At 40.5% G+C, this 23,352-nt stretch overlaps 1 protein-coding gene across 1 annotated transcript in view; it reads left to right on the plus strand.

Annotated features, from left to right (window-relative positions):
* The first annotated feature begins 3,710 nt into the window (after positions 1 to 3,710).
* Positions 3,711 to 23,352, plus strand: part of PTPN5 (protein tyrosine phosphatase, non-receptor type 5 (striatum-enriched)) — a 38,590-nt gene continuing 18,948 nt past the window's right edge. The window contains exons 1-7 of the mRNA XM_010079538.1: positions 3,711 to 3,891; positions 6,331 to 6,512; positions 7,448 to 7,567; positions 9,568 to 9,651; positions 15,123 to 15,361; positions 17,880 to 18,069; positions 21,038 to 21,122. Of these exons, the coding sequence (XP_010077840.1) occupies positions 6,351 to 6,512; positions 7,448 to 7,567; positions 9,568 to 9,651; positions 15,123 to 15,361; positions 17,880 to 18,069; positions 21,038 to 21,122 (880 nt within the window). The 5' untranslated portion in view covers positions 3,711 to 3,891; positions 6,331 to 6,350. The remainder of the gene's footprint in view (positions 3,892 to 6,330; positions 6,513 to 7,447; positions 7,568 to 9,567; positions 9,652 to 15,122; positions 15,362 to 17,879; positions 18,070 to 21,037; positions 21,123 to 23,352) is intronic.

Here is a 23,352-nt window from a genome sequence, read left to right on the forward strand (position 1 = left end):
CTTTTTCTCACTCAGTAATAGGGAGGAGTCATTACAATGTATTTTTAAGCAGTTTTGTAATGATGAAGAAAGTTGTGGTATTTTATGATGACTGTTTCTTTCAGAAGGGAGGACTGAAACAGATTTTTCTCTAAAAACTAAAGACTAAGCAGCAGCAGGTAGATGCTCTATATCAGTGGTTGTACTTACTAAAAGCTCAGTTTTGAAGCTGTAGTGTGCATAGTTGTCACCAAATTTTCCAGACTTGTGTTCCAGAGTTTGATCTTTCAGATGAACTGTTTCCCTTTTGGCTGATGCAGATAACATGCAACAACCCCCCGCCCTGACAGCCCTGCTCTCCTCTGAAACCAAACCAAACCCCTACGTGGGGTGGTATTCTCTTGAATCTTCAGAGAGCCTGAAACAGTGTCACTGAGAGCTCTTGAGCAGCTGCATTCCTCTTGATGGGCATATCAGCCTAGGAATTGGAGTGAATTAAGTACCAATATTCCTGGCACTTCATTTTAGCAAAAACATCCAGCTTTCCCCAATAGAATCCCTGAATGTTATGAATTTCAGTTGTTCCCCACACAACTGTGAATGCCTGTAGCTTGGCCTAGCTAACTCTTGCAGTCTGGGATAGATACACTGAATGCAAACTGAAAGCATTAGGAATTGTAAGCTGAATTTCATCTTAGAACAGGTAACATAGGAGGCTGAGAACCAGGTTGCTGGTATGTAGACAGTCTTGCTGAAGAGTGTTCTGTTCCTCGGTAATGTGTCAGAGATGGTACTTACCGTTGCTTGGACCTCTTACTTGGATTAATGATATGTCAGGCTTATTTCTTGAAGTTTTGTTACACAGAGAAGAATGAAGTCTGCAGTTAGAGTTTGCAGTTCTACAGAGAACCACTGGATGAATCTAACTGGCTTCCAGTTAGATACCAGGGTGATTTTAGAATACTTTGATGCCTTGCAGTGTTTAGTGGTAAGCTTAGTGGGATATGTGGATCTGTCCGGGTTGTTGCTAGTGTTTGGATTAAGCTGTCTGGCATCTCTGTGTGGTTTTGTATTACAAATGCAAGATCCACCAACCACAAGTACTTGGCAGCTAAAACTTGAACTTTTTCCAAGTGGAACTGGAAATATTGAGGCAATTACATTGTTGTAAATCCCTTCTATTTCCAGTCAGACAGTAGTAGGTAGCTGTAGGGTCCATTTGGGAATGTTTTTCTTTGCAGCTCTTAATCTGGATATTTTTAGGGACTAGATGCTCTCCTCCCTTTCAATGTTTTATTCAGCCATTAGGAAAAGGTAAATGTATTGAACTCTTGTAAACAGAAGATCAGGGATCAAGTGAACACTGGGAAGGTCAAAAAAACCAAAATAGTAATGGAGGAGCCAGAGAAAAAGAGATGCAGTCTTAGGATAACAGCAAGTGGAAATAGCATTCCCAGCTTTCAGTACAACTCGTTAGATCTTGAGTGTAATCTTTAACGTAACTTGTCAGATGAGAACTCATCTCCTGTTCTCTAATCAATAGCAGGTCTTCCTTTCCGTTAGATGGAAATGGGAGACAGGGATTTCAGTAGGCGGCTGCATTTTGATATCTGAAGATGTAGAGGTTATACATGGATTTAGGACTCTAGTGTGAAGTGTTGGAAATCTTGATGGATGTGAAGTGTTGCTGGCGTGTTCATGCTTTGCAATGCTTCCACACCGTGGTGCCTTCCTGTAGAGTAAATTCTTTCCGTGCACAGCCACCATGAAGATACAGACAGGTTCAGAGGGATGTGGATCTCCACACATGTAAAACAAATACGGGACAATACAGCTGAGCTGTTGTGGTGTGTTGGCTGCTGCAGTCTGAGAGTTGGCAGAACAGGTGAGGCCTGTTTTTCCTGCTGTCTTGTGTGTCTAGCATGTGGTTCCACAGAACTTGGGGATTACACCACAAATGAAGAAGCCACCTTTAACAAAATTTGTATTTCCCAGTGAAAAGGCAGTACCACCCAATCCTTAAGAAGTGTAATTCCCACAGGCACAGTGTGATGGGTAAGTCTAATAACTGTATGAGCACTATATTTTAATTGCTGGGGTACATTTTATTTCTATTATAAAAATCCTCTTGGTAAGGAACAAGTATTTTTTCATCCCAAAGATACATCCCTCCTGCCAAGAAAGCTTTGTCAATTCCTTCAGCATTAGCACCTGTGCATGAGAGAGGACACAAGTTCCTTTTAAAGTGCTGAGCTTTATCAATTCCTTCAGCATTAGCACCCGTGCATAAGAGAGGACACAAGTTCCTTTTAAAGTGCTAACTTCATTAGGAAATACAGCCAGGATACATGGTCCTGGGGGGTTATTTTATTTTTTGTTTTGTTTTTCTCTGGAGGCTCTAAGTGTGAATCAGTGAGTTACAGGGCTGCTGATGGCTTGCCCACAGCGGGATTCGATCACATCATGGGATGTTTGTTTCTGCAAAGCACTGTTGACTGACTTTCATTACTACAGGGCCTCTCAGAGTTTCAGTTAAGTCTGGTACTCTAAGCGCATGCTTTTCTGAGTGTATATAGAGGTATTCTTGTTTCATTCTTCTGCCTTTTATGTACCCACAGATGAAGTCAGAAAGAGGGAGGCACAGGGGTTTTAAAATGGGTCTTGTCTGAGTTACAGAAGCCAGCTGTTACCTTGTGAGTGGATAAAGATGTTTCTCTGTATAGATTATTTGACAGTAAAGTTGCACTGTTTTTTTTGACAGCTTGTACTGGTGGCTATGTTTAAGGAAAGAATGGATCACTTTTTTGATCCAGAAAGTTCCTTTCCCTGAACAGCAAGGTTGAGGTTAAGTTTATGGCGCTGTTTTGAAATTTCAGGTTGCTTTAAAAAGCCATATGGCTGCTGCAGATGTCAGACCTTTCAATTCTTCTGCCAAATGTGGTGGGTTTTTTTTTTCTAACAAGTATAGCCTTGCATTAAAGCAGAAGTACTTGTGGAACTTGAATCCTAATTTCCATGATGCAGGAATTCAGGAAGATATCACATGGATAGTTAGCTTTCACTGTCAGTCAAATCACTGGCAGAAGGGAGGCTTAATTCACTCCTCCTGGATGTGGTCATCCTTGTCAGCTGTCTCAAGACCTTTGCACTGATCTTAACACAAGAAAACTTTATTGATGTTTCATTAATTAATCTGTGCACTGAAAGAAACCAGGGCCCCTTAGGGCAAATAAGACAGGAATATAGGATTGCAAGATGAAGTGTGAACGGTAGCTGAAGTATTGTTTAAAACTGGCATAGTTAAATCAATACAGAACCCTACATGGACATCACTGTGTTTGTTAAAATCTAATGTTTTGTGATGTGGACTTCAGTTAATTCAAGGCACTTTCTTTGTATACCCAAGACATCAATCTTTATCTATATGTTTTATACGTATGAAATCAGACAGTTTTCCATTATTTTAGTTCTTGACCTGATGCCCCCATTGTCTTTTTCTATATGAGTGAAAATACCTGTTGATAACAGCTGAACTGTATCAATTCAGCAGAGCTGAAATCATGGGCTCCTGGTCCTGTAGACCAGATCTGTAGCTTATGCAGTAAAAATAATGGCAAATAGAAGTAGGCTATTGTCCTTCATCTATGGCAGTCATAAGAAGGAGAATGTGACTTCTACAGTTGTACAGCTGTTGCTAGACAACACTGGAATACTGGGAATCGGGCTTCTGGGCTGTGGAGCGGCATAGATCCCCATGGTTACAGACACAGAGCAGTCCCCTAACTTTGACGTCTTTGTTCCAGAAGGCGTGTGGTTAAGTGGCCTTCACATTGTCATATTAGTCAGGGTTCTGTTTCCAACCTAGACAGAAGTGACCTTGTAAAATCTCAGGCTGTTGCAGAAATTAAACAAGTTCTGTTTACCTGCTGCATAAGGCAGGTGAATGAGCTTTTGGTCAGTTAAAAAAAGGTCTTCTGAAATATGAAATATTGTAGCTTATTAAAAATAGCTGAAAGCTGAGCTTGAAATCTGCATTCCCTGGCTACTTGTTCTGGTTGTCTTCCCAAAGATATTTTAGTTCTGCTCTGTGTGTATTTTACCTTGAGCTTTGGGGAGGGGTATCCAAGAAAGGAAGTCATTAGGATTTGTAAAAACAGTAAGTAGGTTCATTAGCCGTTCTTAGGGACAGAGGTGCATTATTTAATGCAGATAAAGTAAAAGTAGGACTTAAAACATGCTTGGTGAAAATGGAAGGTTAGAGACTTTAGGATGATGTCATAACAAACTGTGTGAATAGATATTTTTGGAGGTTTGTATCTTGGGCACTGGTGCATGTGTTTTTGCATGGATGGCAAAAATAATTTCTGACATCAAGATTGTGTCCCTGATAAATTTCAAATTCCTGTTTGAAAACATAGCGCATAAACATCCTGCAAAAATATCAGAAAAAAAATTAACAAACATTAACAAGGGTTTTCCCCTCAGTTCTTGTCTAAATCCGGTGAGACATAAAGCATTGAAAGTATTTAGGCAGCCTTAACTGTGGCTGCTTAATGTAGCCATGGGGTTGTCTTCCTGGAGAACTTGGGGTCCAGCTCTGTGTAGCATGGTATCAGAAGTCAGGTGTTAAGCATATGGTCAGTGTCCCTGGACACCAAGGACTGTGTCTGGGCTCTCTGTTTCCTGAGAGGGTTTGTTGTGGACTGTAGATAACTTGCTGGGATCTCTTGAGCTATATTCCAAAAACTGTCTGCTTTTCTTTGAAAAGTGCTATTTTCACGTGGTTGTCTTCTAGCATTAAAGACACACAGAAGAAAGCGAAGGAAGTTTTACCACTGGGAGAAATACAGGCTGGGATTGTTGATGCTTCTGGTTTTACCTTTTTAGTTCCATATTTTTCCGTGTTTTATTGACCTGTATTTAATATGAATTTTTGACAGTGTTTATGCAAATTACTGTACTAAATCCTTCCTGGCAAATAGTCAGTTAATTCTAGCACATACCGATGGTATGACATATGTGGGTGTATTTCTGTCTAGATGCACATTCTCTACGCGGGTATTTCTCAGGAAGCATAAAGACAGTGGAAATAGCTACATATAACCAGTTATACCCAGCATACCCTGCTGAGGCCACTACCCGTCATAAACTGGCTGGAGATGCTTTGAAACCTTGTAGAGGAAGCCACCAGCATTTGCCAAGCACCTTGTTCTCTTGCGCAAGGATGGGTGTCCTCAGGTCCGTTTCGGTGTAGGGAGGGAGAACAATCATGGAGTGGGAATAAGCATCTCAGTGTTCCTGTCCACTCTCACATTTTTGTATTTTAGAAATCAGGAAGGGGTATTTTCGTGACTCCTTAATGTGCCAATGGCCACTATGTTTTCTTTGCCTAATTAGAGCTGTGGCTGGTTTATGGATGCTTATCTGACTTAGAGTTAATATCATAAGACATTTAGAGAGATGTCCGAGAGGAATATTTTGTAGAAACTTGACCTCAACAAACTGCGGAAGGGCCGACAATGTGTCCTTTCCCTGAGGCACAGGTGGCTGGCTTAGGCTTAAGGCTCTGGTGTTGTACATAGGGCAGCCTGGGGGCTTTCCTCATGTAGGATGATGTAAATCAGTAGTACTTGCATCAGATGGGTCTGATCTTTCACTCCTTTTAGCTTGTAATTTATATCTACACAGATGGTGTTGAAAGTACAGTTACTGAGGGAGTAGCACTCCAGTGCATATTTTCACTGAACGGAATAGCATTGCAACACTATTAAATAGCTCTTGAGTATGAATTCATCCAAGAAGTTGGTTATTAGAATAAAGTCTATTTTATTAGTGCCTTAGGACACTCGGCCAAAATCCAGAGCCCTTGGGCACTATTCAGGCACGTAACATGAAACAATCTCTACCTCAGAAATTTATAATCAAATTAGACAAAGCAGACAAATAAGGGGACATAGAGAAATTGAGGCAGGGAGGGACAAAATGGGTTCTCTGCCACTGTGTATCTGGGAAGTGTGGAGCTAGGAAATAGCACAGATGTTTCCTTTTAAGAAGTAAAAATGAAAAGGTGCAGTGATGTAGATGCGAATTTGTTAACAACAAAGCCCAGAATCTGCACCTCTGGAAAGAAAGAGAAAATAATTTATCCGCCCACACTCACTTTTTTCTGACGAAGGCAGGTGAATACAGCTGCACTAATACTGTGTGACGCTCACAATCCTGAACCGCGCTTACTGATGCAGAAGTGAGAGGTAACCATCCTCTCGAGGAAAACAATAGCCCTTCCAGACCCCGCGGTGCCTGCAGGGTTACATACTGTTCATTGCCTGCACGTGTCGTTTTCACGTGAAGGTCTTTCCAATCCAGCTGTTATGGAGTCAATGGATGAAGCTGAAGGACGACAGGGACAACTGAACAGGAAGGAGCAGTCCCTGAAGACCTCCCAGAAAACAGCACTGCTTGGCTGGGCTGCCCAATGGAATGGATTAATGCCTGGAGCCAGCATGTACCTGTTTGTCCTCTCGCAGATACTGGTAAGGCAGCTTGTCATAGCTTTAAAATGCTGGGACCCTGCTTTTAAGCTTTGTCTGCTTGGGAGGTTTCTTTCTCATTCATTGTAGATGAAGCAATGGACATAGCTGCAGTCCTCTCATTTCTGCAGCCACCTTACAGCCTTGCTTTGCAAAGCCCCTACCTTTTGATGTCCCAGACTCCCGTCCCATTCCCTGCCCCTTTGTAAATGCCTCCTTGGCCAAACGACCCATCTCCCCGTAAATCCATCTTCTGTAGCTGATATGTATGGGAGTAAGTAACAGTTTTGTTCAAAAGTGGATTGGGAGGTGTATCCTCTAAAGTTGCAGTGTGCCTTTCATGGTTGGGGGCGAGGATATACCACTCTGCCAGGGTGTTAAATATAGCTTCATTACTTTTGTAGTTTTGTGTGAACTGTGGTGTGTGCAGCAACCTTCAGTGGTTTAAATGAAATGTGTCAATGTGTATGTTTGTGGGTATGTGTCTGTTTATAGAGAAACCTATGTGAATATAGCTATTTGTGAGAGCTTTGCGTAGTAATGAGGTAGGCCTTAGAAGTCTTAATAATGTACAAAGTTCATTGAATTGCCAGTTTTGATCTAGAAGTAATGATGCTGAAAATTCAGAAGTCAGAGGAATCTGTTGCTCTTTCGATGTACAGGCTACCGTGGGCAGTCCTTTTGCTCGCGAAGATCACAGGAAGCATGCTTAATTCAGTGATATGCATCTTGTTAATGGTAGCTGAGCATTTAGCCGTCAGTCTTTTTATTCTTCTTAAGCTACAGCCTTACAGTTAAATACCTGACTTCTTAAAGCAAAATGATGATCAACATGAAATCAATGAGAGCTAAATTAGTTAATTATGCAGTCTTGAAATGAAAATGAATGTTTGTATAATGAGAGATGCTCATTATGTATTTTCTGATTGATTGCACAGCTCTTCTGCGTGATGCTGTGGTACAGCACTTACGGGACCATCCCAGCAGCTCAGAATGCCTTTGACCTCCTGGCTTACTTGCTCACCCCATTTAAACAGTTCTTGTCAGATCAAGGGGAGGTAAGTCCCTGTACTCCTCTCAGATTGGCTAGTTGGTGTCAGTAGCCTTGAGTGGTGCTTCTAATACCCCTTCTGATTAAAAGTATAATACATATGTACTTCCTTTAACATAGTGACTGCTGCGTTGTGTGTGTCCTGAAACAGTGAAAAGAGTGTCTGAAACAGATCCGTATTTTATCTTTAAGACACAGGGCTGAATTTTTGGCTATGGTGATAGATCAGTACAGCAGATTTTTCATAATGTGCAAATGATTGCAAATGAAACAAAGCAATAAAAAATCAGCACACTAAGGTTTAGCCCACAGTAAAGGGAGAGCTGGAACTTAATTTATTAGCATGGATAGAAGCTTAAATCTGGAATAATGCATCAACCCACATAAAGGGTGCAAGTGACACGACACTCCATCACAAAATTCTATTTTTGTTGAGTGTTTAGAGCATATCTACGTGCAGTGAAAGTATTTCAGGTGTACTAGGTATACAGGTTCAATTATATCCACAAAGCTATGCCAGTAAAATTTCTTAGCTTCTCACCATGACATAATGACACGTATACCAGTATGATTCATCTGATAAATTACTGGGGTAATTATACCCAGTGCAGATTTCTCTAGTGTGCACAGAACCTTAATTAAATGGTGGGCAGCTACTTTCAAAAATCAGGCAAAGTATATTTGCTAGCAGAACATTTAGATTCATTGTACATAATCTTTGTAGCAGAGGCTATGCAGTACAAATAGGAAATGTGACTCTGTGCCCCTTGTGGCTGAAGTACAGTGGAGACTGTTCTGTGTTTGCTTAATAATGTTCAAGCTCTTTTGTTTATTAAAAGCACTTTTTCTTTGGCCTTTCTCAGTTGGATTTATTATGCACAATCAGAGCTCTTTGTAGAGCATTGCCTGTATCTTGTTTGCAGTAGGTCAATCACTAACAAATTGTTCCTTACAGAGAATCCCAGATTTATGGGATTTTGACTTTAAGTGTTCAGTGTGGAGGAAACCGATTCTTAGAATGCATCACAACAAAACCCCAAGTATGACTCTCTGCAGATTATATTAATGTTTCTTTGAGGACTGTTTATTATAGCACTATTTACAGTGCTAACTTTAGACTTGTAAACAATAAAGGCAAAGAAATCATCTGACATTAAAATAAGCAATCTGCAGATGATATTAATGTGTTTCTTTGAGGACTGTTTATTATAGCACTATTTACGGTGCTAACTTTAGACTTGTAAACAATAAAGGCAAAGAAATCATCTGACATTAAAATAAGCAAATGAAAGCTCCTAACTCTGAATTTCTCTTTAGCTGTACTAGTCAGAAACAGAGTAAAATTCCTTGCCCACTGAAGCCCATTAGAATTGTATTTTGCACCTACTACTGAGAATATGCCAAACTCTAAACTACTTAAATACAACTAACGTATCGGAGTGAATTTCACTGCCAGTGCTGTGAATGAGCTTGATAGTATTTTGCAGAATGTGTAGAAAATATGTAAAAGCCTTCTGTGGCTGGGTTTTGTGTAAAAACATGGCAACAGTACTGTACTTTCTTCAAAGCCCTTTGCCACAGTATAAAATTACACTGACTGGCAATGAAAATTCGGTCCAGGCTGCAAAATTGCATTGTAGATCCAGATCTCAGTTTTGGCAATGCATCAGGGTAGGAAGTAGATTTCCTTTTTGCCTTCAAGGTGAAATCTGATTTTTAGACCTTCTGAGATCTTGGGGCTTAGAGGTAGTTTCAATTTCAATCTTCTCCAAAGCCTGGCATTTTTATTTTCGTTGTGGTGGATTTTCCATGGACGAGGGTGTGGTATGACTAAATCTAGATGGGAAATACAAGAATGAATACGCAGTTTGCCAAGAAGATGCGTGCAGACCCTATACCGTGCCTCTCAGTACTTCGTGAATCATTGTCAATTCTGTTGTTTCATGCAGACCCTATACCGTGCCTCTCAGTTGTTCGTGAATCATTGTCAATTCTGTTGTTTCACAGGACCTGACAAGAATCGGGAGTGTTGTGGTATCATACATCCTGCTGTCTTTAGCTTCTCTAGGACTGTTGGTTGTAGGATCTCTGGTAAGTTATGATACTGTGCTGACTGTATTCATGCACTTTTTCAGTGAGTTTTTGTAAGATGTCTAATTTACCCAAAGTTGCTGATGTTCAGCTTAAGTTGATCGTAAAGCAATGTCTTTGGGGCTATTTCTGTTTAATTATCTGCTCACTTTACATAGCAGAATCATGGCTACACTTATTCTTCCTCAATTTCTTGATGAATTGGGGATTATACTGGTAGGTCAGTGTACTTACGAATGCAATGCCCTTGTAGGTGTAGGCCAAGGCCCCAGCTGCAGAACAATATTGATGGAATGACTACAACTAATCTAGTTAGCTGCCAGCTGTTTGGAAGCAGGAGTGTATTGTGTTTCTCTATTGATTGTGTAACTGGCACTAAGGTGTGTGCTAGATGGGAAAGCCGGGGAGAATTCTTTCTTTTTAGGGAGTGCTAACTGAGCGTGGCTTTTCATACCCCCGTATACCGTTCCTTTAGCGTGGGAATGCAATTACTGAAAATGCAGGTGGCACATCACCTCCTGTCCTTACAGCAGCGCGCCTTCAGGCAGCTGAGGAAGCTGAAGCTGTACTATGTACGTGTCATTTGAGTGACACACAGTATAATGAAGCACATCATAGAGTCACGGGACTGTTGGTGAGAAGGGACCTCTGGAGGTTGCTAGTCTAACATCCTGCTTGAAACAGGGCTGTTACCAGCACTTGGTAAGGACAGCCAGGCATTTTTCTACACAGGTTTTGAAAATCTCCAGGGAAGGAGATGTACCATCTCTCTAGGTACCTGTGCCGTGGCTGCATGGCACTGTTGGGGAAGAATTCTTTCCTAGTGTCTGATCTGAATTTCCCAAAGCTGAATGTCTGAGCTGAATTTCTGCAGCTTGTGGCCATTGTCTCTTGTATCAGCTGACGCTACCAAGCAGGGGCTGGCTGCATCATCTCTGGAGCTGCCCTTCTAGTAGTTGTAGGCTGCTGTTAGATCACCCCAGCCTCCTCTTTGCCAGGCTGAACAAGCACAATTCCTTCCACCTTTTTCAAAAGTCATGTGCTCCAGACCCCTGACCTCCTTTGTTGCCCTCCACTGGGCCCACTACAGTTTGTCCTTAAACTAAAGGGCCTAAAGTTGGACATGGTATTCAAGGTGCAGCTGCACGAGTGCCAAGGAGAGGGGAATAATAACTCCTTTGGTTTTCTGGACATGCTCCCTAGTAGGAAATTTGTCATATTAAATACCATGGTTAAGTTCACTCAGAAGCAGCACGGTGGCAAAATCTTCTGTTTAATATGTCATGTGAATGTGTTTTTTAAAACCATTCACGAGGCAACGTAATTAGCGTTAATGCCTCCATTATTGTGATCATTGATGTAGGCAAGGAAGTTAGCCAGGCTTATGCAATTTTCTGCTTTTTTGATGCTGCTATTTCTTATCCAGATGAATTTGTCCTCAAAAGGTAAACTTCTGGTGATTTTTGTAATTGCAAATATTAAAGAACAAAAATGAGACATCTGAGAATGGTGTCGAACTGTGTGAATTCCAGGTAATTTTGCAGCAAAACATTCTGAGCTGGAAATGAAAATAGCGGGGGTGTGATTTCTCCTCATATCCACCTAGTTGTTGCTGGATGGAAACATTTTGCTGCTAACCCATTCTTAGCACAGAAAGTAACTTTAGATGGAAGCCCCCTGTGTCCAAAAGTTCTGATCTCAGTTTGAACTGCTTTGTATATGTAGTAACTTCTTGCAAGTGAACACTTACACCAGTGTAGATGAGAGTGCATTTGGCCCATTTTTAAATGTTGTTAAAAGTTTTGAACAGAGAACAGGTTTATAAGTTTCCATGTTAAGGTTGATCTGTTTTGTGTTCCTGTGGTCTAACAATCTCCTAGATAGAGTGGAGGCATGAATGTCTCTGTGACAGCCTGTTCTCTGAACAAGTCGTAGAGAACCAGAACATAAGAAATGTCCTGTGAGGTCAGACCAGTGGGGTCCATCTTGCCCGGTACGTTCTCTTTAACAGTGGCATTAGAAAGGACATGCTATTTAGAGAGAGTGTATAAGCCTTGTCCCTTCCTACCTATGTGTTACTTTGCTGTCTGACATAAAAATCATAGGATGGTTTGGCTTGGAAGGGACCTTTAAAGTCCATCTAGTCCAATGTCCATGTAATGAGCAGGGACATCTTCCACTAGATCAGGTTGCTCAGAGCCCTGTCGAACCTGACCTTGGATGTTTCCAGGGGTGGGGGATCTACAGCTTATCTGGGCAACCTGTTCCAGTGTTTCACCACCCTCAGTGTAAAAAATTTCTTCTTTGTATCTAGTCTGAACCTGCCCTCTTTTAGTGTAAAGCTGTTACACCTTGCCCTGTTGCTACTGACCCTATTAAAAAGTCTGTGCCCGTCTCTCATACAAGCCCCCTTTAAGTACTGAAAGACTGATATAAGGCCTTCACAGAGCCTTCTCTTCTCTGGGCTAAACAACCCCAACTCTCTCAGCTTTTCCTTATAGCAGAGGTGTTCAATCCCTCTGATCATTTTTGTGGCCTCCTCTGGACCTGCTCCAACAGGTCCATGTCTGCCTTGTACTGAGGACTCCAGAGCTGGATGCAGCACTTCAGGTGGGGTCTCACCAGAGTGGAGTAGAGGGCAAGAATTATCTCCTTCAGCTTGCTGGCCACACTTCTTTTGATGCAGCCCAGGTCAATGCTGCTTTGCAATTTGAAAACATCTGCTTCTATCAGTATTCAGGGAATAAGGTATAAAATAGACATTAGCAGAACATTGAAAATGTTTAATGATGGAGCTAAGCAGGGTTGCTAGAATCCCAGCCTGGATAGTTGCATGAAGACTGTTTTCTTAATTTTCCCTCTTTCTCAGCTGAGTGATACATCTTCTTTTTCTTTTGTCTTTCATGGGTTTTAAGCAATGTGCCGCCTATAAGGGACCTTGAAGAAGCCTTTTATATTAAGGCGTGCCTATATGGTGAATTCTTTCCCAAATGTGCCCTTCTGTCTCTGTAGATGGACCGGATAGATCAGTCCCACACTGGTGTATATGCTAGATGGCATTACCAGTGAAAAACAGCTTTTGCATTTTTCTATTCAGCAACTGTGGTAACCTAAAGTAATGCTTTAATAGTTCCCTGGGGAAGAGAGAAAAATCTGCGTTTTTATACAGGTACTTCATTGTTTAATGTAGAGCAATAACTGGTGGGCCACCTAACGAGGCTGGAAAATGGTGGTCAAGCAGATTCTCAGAAGTGATACCAAGAGAAGAGAGACCCTGTCTGGTCTGTGCACTTGCTGAAGTCCAGCTCATTCCTGTATTGGGGAGTTTGACTGTAATACACATAGAGGAAAATTTTTGGGAGAGCAGACCTCAGCTAAGGTTTGAGTCACTTTTCTGAGAATACCCAGGTACCAGAATGTGTTGGGAGGTTAGCAATCACAGTGAAAATAAAAGGCTGGATAGAACGCTTGAGGCTTGTGTTAGTGATGCTGTCTGTTTTCTCCCTCCTATAATGGTGTTTTAAGACACAGGCAGCTGCAGACAAACAGCATAGAACTGTCTAGCCCTCCTGAACAGCTTTTCAGAGCTGACTGTTTTTTCCATTATTTAGCTTAACCCCCTCACTTTTAAGTATAACTTAATTTCTTCCAGTGTCTTGGGCAGCTCTTTATTTACCACACACTTCTTTCAATCTGAAGAAAAGCTGCTGGTTTTCTAGGGTGAACTTTCTGTTCCTTTGGATTCACAGTGTGTTAAATCATCAGTAAAATCAATCCAGTGTCACCGTACCAGCTCTAGACTCTGTAATACATAATTGGTACCTAGACCTTCAGCTGGGCCCTCGGCACAAGTGTTGATTTTAGTAACAGCAGCACTCTCCAGCAGTGCAAAGTTATTGAGCAGATACTTTGCCCTGTGGACTGCTCAGCTAGTGCAGTCTTGCAGCAGGTGAAAGAACCATGGCTAGTATTGTGGGACTGCCGAGCTCCTGGAGTCATCTTGGGGAATGAAAATAGAATCAGATCTTCAAGCTTCTTGCTTGTCATCAAACAGCCCAAGCATGTAGGACAGATTTGGTTCAGATTTGGCCCCAAATTTGTGTAAAATAAAAGTCTAGTAATCATGTTCCTATGTTTGCTTTTGTAATTACTGTTTACTCTGATTAACTGAAACAAAAAACCCACGTTTTGTGTGAAGTAACTGTCAAATGAATACTGCTGCTTTGTGAGAGTCTAACATTCGCTAAAACTGACTATAGACAGAAATTAAAACTTTCTTTACTTCCTTTCATTGTTTCTCAGAAAAATTAGAATACATGAAGACACACAAGCACAAAAAAAATGTGTAAAATCCTGTACAAGCTAATGTGCTTCAGTAGCCTAGGAGGAGAAATTTGACCTTTTTTGATGGCACACTTTCTAAATCCAACTGCCCGTGTAAAAGCCATGTAAGAAAAGGATGGAAGAGGCTTTTACTTTGGAAAATAAGACCTGTTCTTCGCAGTCTCAAAAGGATGCATGGCAGTACAGTATAGTTTGTATAACATTTAGCCTGAGTGATACTGCTTCTAGTTCAATGCTAGAGGCATGAAGTTGGCCTGAGGTTCCAGATCCTGCAATTCAGAGGTGGGCTTGAAACTTTTACCTGAGACCTGTGTGTAGGTTTAACAGTCTACTGCTAGAATCTCCATCTAGTCTAACACAGCTTCCATGCAAACCAATATGATAGTGATTTTTTTTAGATTCATGCCATTTCAAACCCTTCATAAGTTTATGATATAAACTTCAATATTACATTTATGTCCTAGAACCTTACAAGATTTATTATTTCATGTCTATACCATGTTTAAATCAGATAATTAGATTACAAAACAGTCTTTGCTACTGGCCAGAAACTGCTTGGGGCATTCTGAGCCTCAAAACCAGGTGCATCAACATCAAGGCCTCTCTAAAAAATGATTGGTTTATACATAAATTCAGAGTACAGTGCCAGTTATCAAAGATGTGCAGTTCAGGTAAATTATGTTTACTCTTATTAACCCAGCTGTATCTAAATTGTAGATGGAAAACCATTAAGTCAGGAGAGGTATGATTTGTACAATAGTATAGTAGATTTTTATTTTGTGAACAAGCCTAGGAAGGGTAAGAAACTGAACAATAGGACAGTGATATCACGTTGGCTTGCATATGATGGTCATAAGCACATTCTGATTTGACTGTGTCTCTGAGTTAAGCCTGGCCAGCTCTGTGGAAACATCTGTGGCTGAAAGCAGGTTTGAATGGGTAGATGTGAATCCTTGTAACATTCACCACAAAGCTACTCCTGCATGGAACATTCCTGTCCTCTTCAGTACTCTCCAATTCTAACACATTATAGTGAGCTGGGATGCTGCCCTAAAGACCCATCCTGTAGGCTGTATGGAAGGGCTGGCAACAAGCAGAAAGCTTTTTTAAATGTTTGTTTCCTCCAGTTTTGGCATCTACTCAGAGCCCGTCCAGACCTTCCCTTTCCACTACAAGAGGACAGACGCCAATCTGTGAGCCGGCAGCCTTCATTCACATACTCAGAGTGGACAGAGGATAAAAATGAGGATGACTTCCTAGATTTGGATCCTGTACCGGAGACTCCAGTCTTTGACTGCGTAATGGACATTAAAGCGGAAACAGATCCAACTACTCTAACTGTTAAATCCGTGGGCTTGCAAGAAAGGTAGGGTAGATGTGATTAATAGGGGAAAGTCTTGTCCCAGATTTTGTGGATTTAGGAATACTGTTCCTAGTCGGGAGCTTTATTGCCTTGGTGAATGTCACTTTAAAGTGTGGTTTTAAAGCTGAGCACCTGCTTTATTTCCTGTCCTGTTTTCAGTCCAGTCATAAATATAAACACATTAGGCAAAAACCATGTAGTTTGTAGACAGCTGTCAACAAGTGTTACTGGGAAGTGTCATTTCATTCCTTTGAAATATCCGTTTGTGTTTGATCAGTCTCTTGCCATTCCCCAAGATGGCAACTGCATAACATGAAATCCACTACAGGGCAGTGAAAGCTTTTACCTTGGAAAGAGGTGGATCTTGTTAGATTTTTTTCTGTGACTCATGCTGGAGGATTAGTCCTTTCTCCAAAAGCAAACCATAGGAGAAGCGGTAATCTGCAGTAATTCTCACATAAATGGGTTAGTCCAAAAGTGTAAATTGATTCCTTTAAAATCAACCCAGCAATGAAACTTTGGGGTGAGGTAGTGTTCATGCCTTGAACCATGAGGGCAACGGAGCTTCTGTCTCTGAGAGATTCACAGCTGGGAAAAGGCAGTTTTAAGGTAAAAGGAAGATCTTCTGTTTTGTGTTCTTTCAGTTGTCGTAGTGAAATATAATAAAAATCTTGGTGATGGAAATCCTGTGAAGAAATTCTGCAAAGGGAATGATGTTATGAATAAGAGTGAGGTTACTGAAGGGCCCAACATAGCCAAGTATCACCTTTCTTTATTTCTAGATTTTCAAGCTTAATTGGAATGCTAACCATAGTTAATTCTCATATCTAAAACTTAGAACAAAATGCAGAAGTTAGCTATTAAAAAGTATGATGTTGAGTTTCCAAAGCTCCATATGACACAGTAAAAGGCAGTGTTCTAGAAGACACTTAATTTGCACTCAGTGAGATTAATGTTTTTTCTCACCTTATTCTTGGTTACAACATTTGTCCTGAAATACCCGACCTTTTATTTTTATATTCTACTGGAAATATGAGATTGCAGTAAACTCTGGGGCTTGTTCCTGAACCCACTGCTGTCAGTGAGTTTTGTTGTTTTTCATTATAGGCAAGATTGGGCTTGAAATGCATCAGTCATTTGCGCTTTTTGCTATCTCTGATTCAATTCCATGTCTCTCATTTTGAAAACATTTGTTCTGAAATACCCAACCTTTTATTGTTATATTCTACTGTAAATATGAGATTGCAGTAACCTCTGGGCTTGTTCCTGAACCTTCTGCTGTCAGTGAGTTCTGCCGTTGTTTTTCATTATGGGCAAGATTGGGCTTGAAATGTATCAGTCATTTGTGCTTTTTGCTATCCCTGATTCAATTCCATGTCTCTCATTTTGAAGATTCTGAAATACCCAACCTTTTATTGTTATATTCTACTGTAAATATGAGATTGCAGTAACCTCTGGGCTTGTTCCTGAACCTTCTGCTGTCAGTGAGTTCTGCCGTTGTTTTTCATTATGGGCAAGATTGGGCTTGAAATGTATCAGTCATTTGTGCTTTTTGCTATCCCTGATTCAATTCCATGTCTCTCATTTTGAAGATCAGGTGACCACTAACCTGTGGGACAGATACTGGCTGTTTCAAGAGAGTTGGGGAGTATCAGTTGGGGGCTATCAATTAATTCAAGTAATGATTACAGTTAAACTGTCAAAGTAGGGATGGGATTAAGAAAACAATTGCTTGAAGTTCTCACACTAGGTAGAATGTGTACACTTTAGATGCAAAGTAAACTTTTTTCAATATACACCTGTGCTTGAAGATAGACATCATTTCAGGTTTGAGCTGTGCTCTGACAGGTTTCATTTACATCAGGCATTGGTCACTGTTCCTTTGGTGTTGGACTGAATTATCTACCTATCCCTCTTTTGTGTCCATTCTGCTTCTCCATCTTACTTCCCTCTCATTCTTTAACCACCTATGCTATTAGAAGGGTAGTCACTAGCTAAATTCAAAGCACTGAATATTACTTTTAAGAAGAAACAATCTCATTTCCTCATGCTGAAAAACTATTAATACCTTTATGTATGTAGCCTCTTCTACCTTAAAAAGAACCAAAAGCATTTGTTATCAAATGCAGCTGTTTCTGGGGAGGAATGTAGTACCTATTTAACAGCATCAGGATGGTAGGGTCTAAACCTTTTGAAAGGTGTCACTAAATGTTCTGTGTCTACCACTAATGGTCATGTTTCATTCAAAATCATTTGCCCATGACTGTGAATCATAGCAGGAGGCTGGCTGTGCATTCCTTTGGGAAAACTCCTGGATCCAGAAAAGGGCTGTGATCCGAGTAACAACTTCTATCATATTCCCTGAGCTGGTCGTGCCTGCACATTTACATGGTACACAGAAGAATCAACTGGGTGTTTTTCTGAAGTAGCTATTTATCTGTCTTTGGGCCTGTGTCCGTTGCTGACAATGATGGGTCAGTCTGTTCTGTTGTAAGCAAACTTTGATTGCTCTGTTTTGCAGGAGAGGTTCAAATGTTTCACTCACACTGGATATGTGTACCCCAGGCTGTTCTGAGCAAGGTTTTGGCTATGTCATGTCTCCACGGGAACAGTCAGCCCAAGAGTACCTCCAGACAGCATCAAACATCCTTACTGAAGAGGAACTGCACAAGAAAGCACTGGATCCTTTCATACTCCAGGCGGAATTCTTTGTGAGTATCTGACCTCTCTTTTCTATGAGCATCAGAAAGATGGGATGTTGTCTCTCTTCTGTCAGCCTTGCCATTATTTTCTGCCAGTCTAAAATTAGTATGTACAAACTCCCCTTCCATCAGTGAAGCATTTAATGCAACTCAGAAGTTCATCATCCCTTGAAATGACAATGTCTGAAAGCTTTCAGTGATATTGTCACTTAAAAACTAGAGAATTGGTTCTTGGCAACAAAAAAAACCTCACCTTTGTTTTCACAAGTCTTTTTTTCTGTTGACATGCTGCTTTTTAACAAAGCTATTTTTTTTCTCTAGGGTACAGAACAAAAGCCAAGTTTGCTATAGGCATAGCTTGTTGAAATGTGTCTGGAGTTGCCCTAGAGATGAAGTCAGTCCAAGTGCACGCTCTTTGCTGTTGAATGCTTGTCATGGAGTTACTTTCCAAACCTGAATGTTCTCCAGATAACTGAAGCACAGGATGGCTATGTCACTCAGCAGGAGCCATAGAAAGCAGGACTTACTGGGGTTTTTTTGTGCACAAAAGTTATTTACTAGTTGTAAGCTCCTCTGGCAGTTGCTTTTAGGATTCACTCACTGTATCCGCTGTTGCTTTGGGAGGTAGAACTCTTTGCCTCATTTTGGGAAAAAAAATACGAACACAGATGAAGCAAGCAGTTGAAAATGGGTTTTCTAAGTAGTTTAGGATGAAGGCTAGATACATTTTGGTGTAGTACACTGGCTTTTTAGATCCTTGCATTCTGAGTCTCTTCCGTAACTGCTTGAGTGTTTGTGTGATAAGCATTGTTTTGTTTATTATACCTGGCAAACAAAAAAGCAAAATGCTGCAGTGGCTATGAGTATTAAGTCCACTAGGCAGGGTTGTAAATTCCTGCATGAGATGGGAGGTAATCAGGGCACAGTCTTTGCATGCTAGGGTATTTCAGAGCACATGATGGAGAGCTACTGAAGTTAATGCTGCCAAGTCAAATATTCTCTTAAGCATGGAATCTCAGCAGAGCAGGAGGAAGATGTTTTGCAACATAACAGCCTGTCCTCTATATGATCTGTGAGGGTCTGAAAGGGCAGGAGTAACACTTTGAGTATCACTTGCTGTCCTCCCTCCCTGTGCAATTTCAGAGGGTTTTTTGCACTTTACAAGCACAGAGGGAGATGGAATAGACTGGACTTCTATTTTAAAATGGACTGCCAGATATCTGTGGTCTTTAATTCACTTAGTGCTGTACAAGTTGAAGAAAAACAGCTTTTCTGTAGGCAAGCCCTGATCCTTTTAAAGTCAAACTTCTATTGCTGTTCTGGGGAGGAAATGTTAGCTTAGTGAGTGTCTGAACTGGCTGCTGAACAAGTCTACATACAGTTTGATCAGTCTGAGGTGTACTGTAGCTTTCAAGCAAAGAAAATTTTCAAAGTAGGAAAAATATGCTTCATTTCTCTGAGATAATTAGTTTTTCTGGTATTCAGAAAAATCTTTCAACAGTTAAACTATCACAAGTAATTTTCCTTCTTTAATGAAAATTGAAAAAGCATAGATAAAAATGTTTTGTAATCAACATGTTATTTCTGTAATTAAGGTTTGTAAACTAGTTTTTTTTAATGAAGTAGTTATCATCTAGCTCTGCATCACATATTTTCAGTCTGTCTAACCTGCTTGGTTTTCAAAGTCCAGATCCATGATGAAGCAAGCAGCTCTGTTTCATTTTGGAAAAGTCAGAGGAGATGTCACTTGCAGGGCTAAGTCCTGAAATTCTTGTCGGATTTAGAGTCTTTACTCACGCAGAAGTCCTGTCGACATCAAGAATTTGCTTGAGCAGTGAAAGACTAAGTCACAAAGACCATGGAGCTTGGCTCAAGACGAGTTTTGGGTGATTAAATACAAAGTAGCAATTGAGGAAAATATGAAGGCTTCATTCCCATGTTGTTCCCCAAATTGATAGGAAACTATATCAACAAAATGTTTTTATCATTAGTTGCTTCTGATTAAGCCCACTGGTATGCTTGGTGCTGTGTAAGAGACAGCATACACATAGTCTTTTAAAGCTCCAGAATTTAACATAGTCCGTAGCTCATCTTAATTTCTTTCCAAAGTGAGGCTTGTGTTACCAAACTCTGTACTGGCCTCTCAAATGCAGTGTGCAGCAGTTGGGATAACCAGCTCTGCTCCTGAGCTCCTATGAGCTCCCGTGAGTCCTTTCTCTGCTCAGCCTGGTTCACACATCTCACCCCATGCCTACTGACTCCAGTTGGTGGAAGGTTCCTGTTTGCTCCTGCCTGGCACTGGCTGCTTACTCGCAGGAGATGAGTAGTGGAGAATAAGAAGTTCCTCCATCTTTGTGTGTTCTTTGGGTCACTAGCGTAGAGAGCAGGTCATCTGTGACCCCCTGTTTGCTGTCCTTGACCATGGAGCTTTAAAGTATGGTGAGCAAAAAAGTGACACTCCCCCAGCTCCATAGAGTCAGGTCAGTACGCCAGCCTGTCATAACATGTGTCATAATTTATTGCTGATGAGAGTCACTAGCAAATTATTTCCTTCCACCCTCAGAGAGGAAGAAGGAGCGTGAGTCAGAAAGGATGGTGTCTGAGGTCCATCACTACTGGAGCAGAGTATCTTACGTACCACCTTTTGCTTAGTTCTGTGCCTACATTTGCAATCCAGTTCTAATAATATTAGTAGCTAACATAATGCTGTCGTGTGTATTACTCAATGAATTAGTCACTATGAGCATTTTCATATTAAAGATTTCAGAAAAGAAAGCCAGTGACAGTAAAAGGAAACATCAATTATATTTTGGTGGTAAATTGATAGAATTACTGTTCCATATGTCTCAGTTGACTTCGTCACTTTGCCTCCTTCACAGGCAGGATATAATGGCCTTGGGTTTTTTATTCCTCTTGTGAATCTAATAATACTATCGACTGTGTTTTGTGGTATTTTGCTGCTTTTTTTTTTAAACAGGAAATTCCAATGAACTTCGTGGATCCGAAGGAATATGATATTCCAGGCTTAGTGCGTAAGAATCGCTACAAAACAATTCTCCCAAGTAAGTTTCCTGCTTTTTTTGGTCACTGAGGCAGGGTGGTTTATTCTACATGCTGAAGGGCTTTGCACTTCCATTTCCAGAATGCATAAAATGTGCTGTCCCTACCATGTATTGTCCAAAGGCCATATTTATCAAGCAGGAACATGGCTTTAAAGCATAAATCAGATTTCAGAAGAGGTACAGAGCATGAAGAACCTCAGATTCACTGAACATCAGCAGCACTTAGGTATTTAAGTCATTAAATTGCATCATTTGATGCTGCTTAAAAATTCTACCCAAGAACTTGGTGTGTTTATTCAGATGTTTACTTAGTGGTTTCTTTTATTAAACTCTTTAGAAGGACTGAATTCTAGCAGTGTTATTTTCCCAACTGCTGTTTGCTCAGAATCAGGCCTCAGATGCAAACTGAGAATATTGGGAGCTGGCCTGATGGCATTAAGATTGTACAGAAATTAAGTCTTTCTGGTTTCTATTACAGTATTTTCATTTGTAGCCAGAGGTAGGAGTTTTCAGAAACATTTTGGTACAAATTTTTATAAGTATCATCATTTTCCCCTGTGTCATACTTAAAGTTACTTTGAAGAATGATACAATTAGATGTTATGCCTCTTTTGTCCTTTAAGCCATTGTTGGAAGATGCCACACTAGCCATGGTAGTTCTATTTGCAAAGCCCAAAAGGTTCAGTGTCAGGTTAGCAAAAGTGAGTGTGAAGTGCAAAGAAGTCAAAAATGTCCTCAGCTACACTTATCATTTTAGTCAATGAACCTGGATTTGGAAATTATTCCAGAAGAGATTTTTTTATCTAGACTTAACAACTCCAGCAGCTGCAGCCAATGATCCACTGTGCACAACAGTTCTGATGACTTTGTACTCTACTGGAACAAAACACCAGAAAACATCAGAATTGCTGCTATTTTGAACACCCTGCTCTGGAGCTGTAAACAGATGCCCACTGGCTCACTGCCAGATATTTTTAAGAATGATTACTCAATGAGTTAATTATTTGCTGGGAACTTAATCTCAGCCTTATAGATATCTGTTAGCACCCATTGTTGTTGCTTTGACCTCTCTAGATCAGCTATCTAGTTTCTACCCTGTCATGCAAACCAAGTTGGGAGGAGTGTTGATGTGCTGGAGGGTAGAAAGGTTCTACAGAGGGATTGGGCAGGCTGGATGGATGGGCTGAGGTGTGAGATTCAACAAGGCTGAGTGCTGGGTCCTGCTGGAGAAAGCACTAATGGCAGGAACACCCAAAATCTGAATTTAAAAAATAACTAAAATTCACTTATGAGCTGCATCACCAGAAGCAATCTAGGCAGCTATTGTTAGAAGGTAAGCAGTCACTTAAAGTAATGATCGGTTACTTGAAATCCTAGAGTTGATTGTAGCAAGTGAGAAACATGATAATCGTCTGTTAACTCTTCTTATTTATATTTTCCTTGTAGTAAATTATTTTTGCAGATTCTTCAATTTTGCTGTTGGTAGTAAAGTGGCTTAGAAGGTGGCTTTTTGATGGCAGAAGAGTGTTTTTAGGAAAATGCCAAGCTAAGGATGTTGATTTAGATATTTTGTAACTCAGTTTGTTTGCAGACAGTCCTCTTCTGGGGATGAGTCCTGAGGCATTTCCTAGAAAGCGATAACTTTTCTCTAAGACATTTGGAGGCATTTTCTGAATATATAGGAAAAGATCTTCTCATTACATAATTCCAGAGGTGGCAAAAACTTACTGGAGCACGTTGTATATCGATCGCATTGAATCCTTTTCTCAAGAGTAATGTCTAGACAGACTTAAATTTCTACATAGCTCTATTGCTTTTACACCATTTTAAGTTATGCAAAACATTTCAGTTAAATTTACAGAGTTCCTCTAAAATGTCAGACATAGTATTAACACAAAATGACCATAAAAGAGACAGCGGAAAAAAACAACTGACATATCATTTGGTTTCTTAGAGTTACAGACTACTACTGCTTTTTCAAGGTCATGGTGTCTTCATGAGCCTGGCCTGTGCCCGGTTTTGTCCTGAGAGAAATGTTTTTGTTAAGAGTAAGATTTGATTTTGCTTAAATGCTTCATTGAAAATTTTAAATTAATACTGCAAACTCTAAAGTCTTGCTATGATTTTTATTTTTAAAGAAGGAATTATTCTGGTTTATATATTTCTAAGAGATACAATTCAGCTTCAGTTAGACTTTCTGCAAAACAGTGCATGTTCTTGTGTCGACAGT

This window comes from Pterocles gutturalis, unplaced genomic scaffold (assembly GCF_000699245.1).
Source record: "Pterocles gutturalis isolate BGI_N339 unplaced genomic scaffold, ASM69924v1 scaffold7544, whole genome shotgun sequence".
NCBI classification, from domain to species: Eukaryota; Metazoa; Chordata; class Aves; order Pterocliformes; family Pteroclidae; genus Pterocles; species Pterocles gutturalis.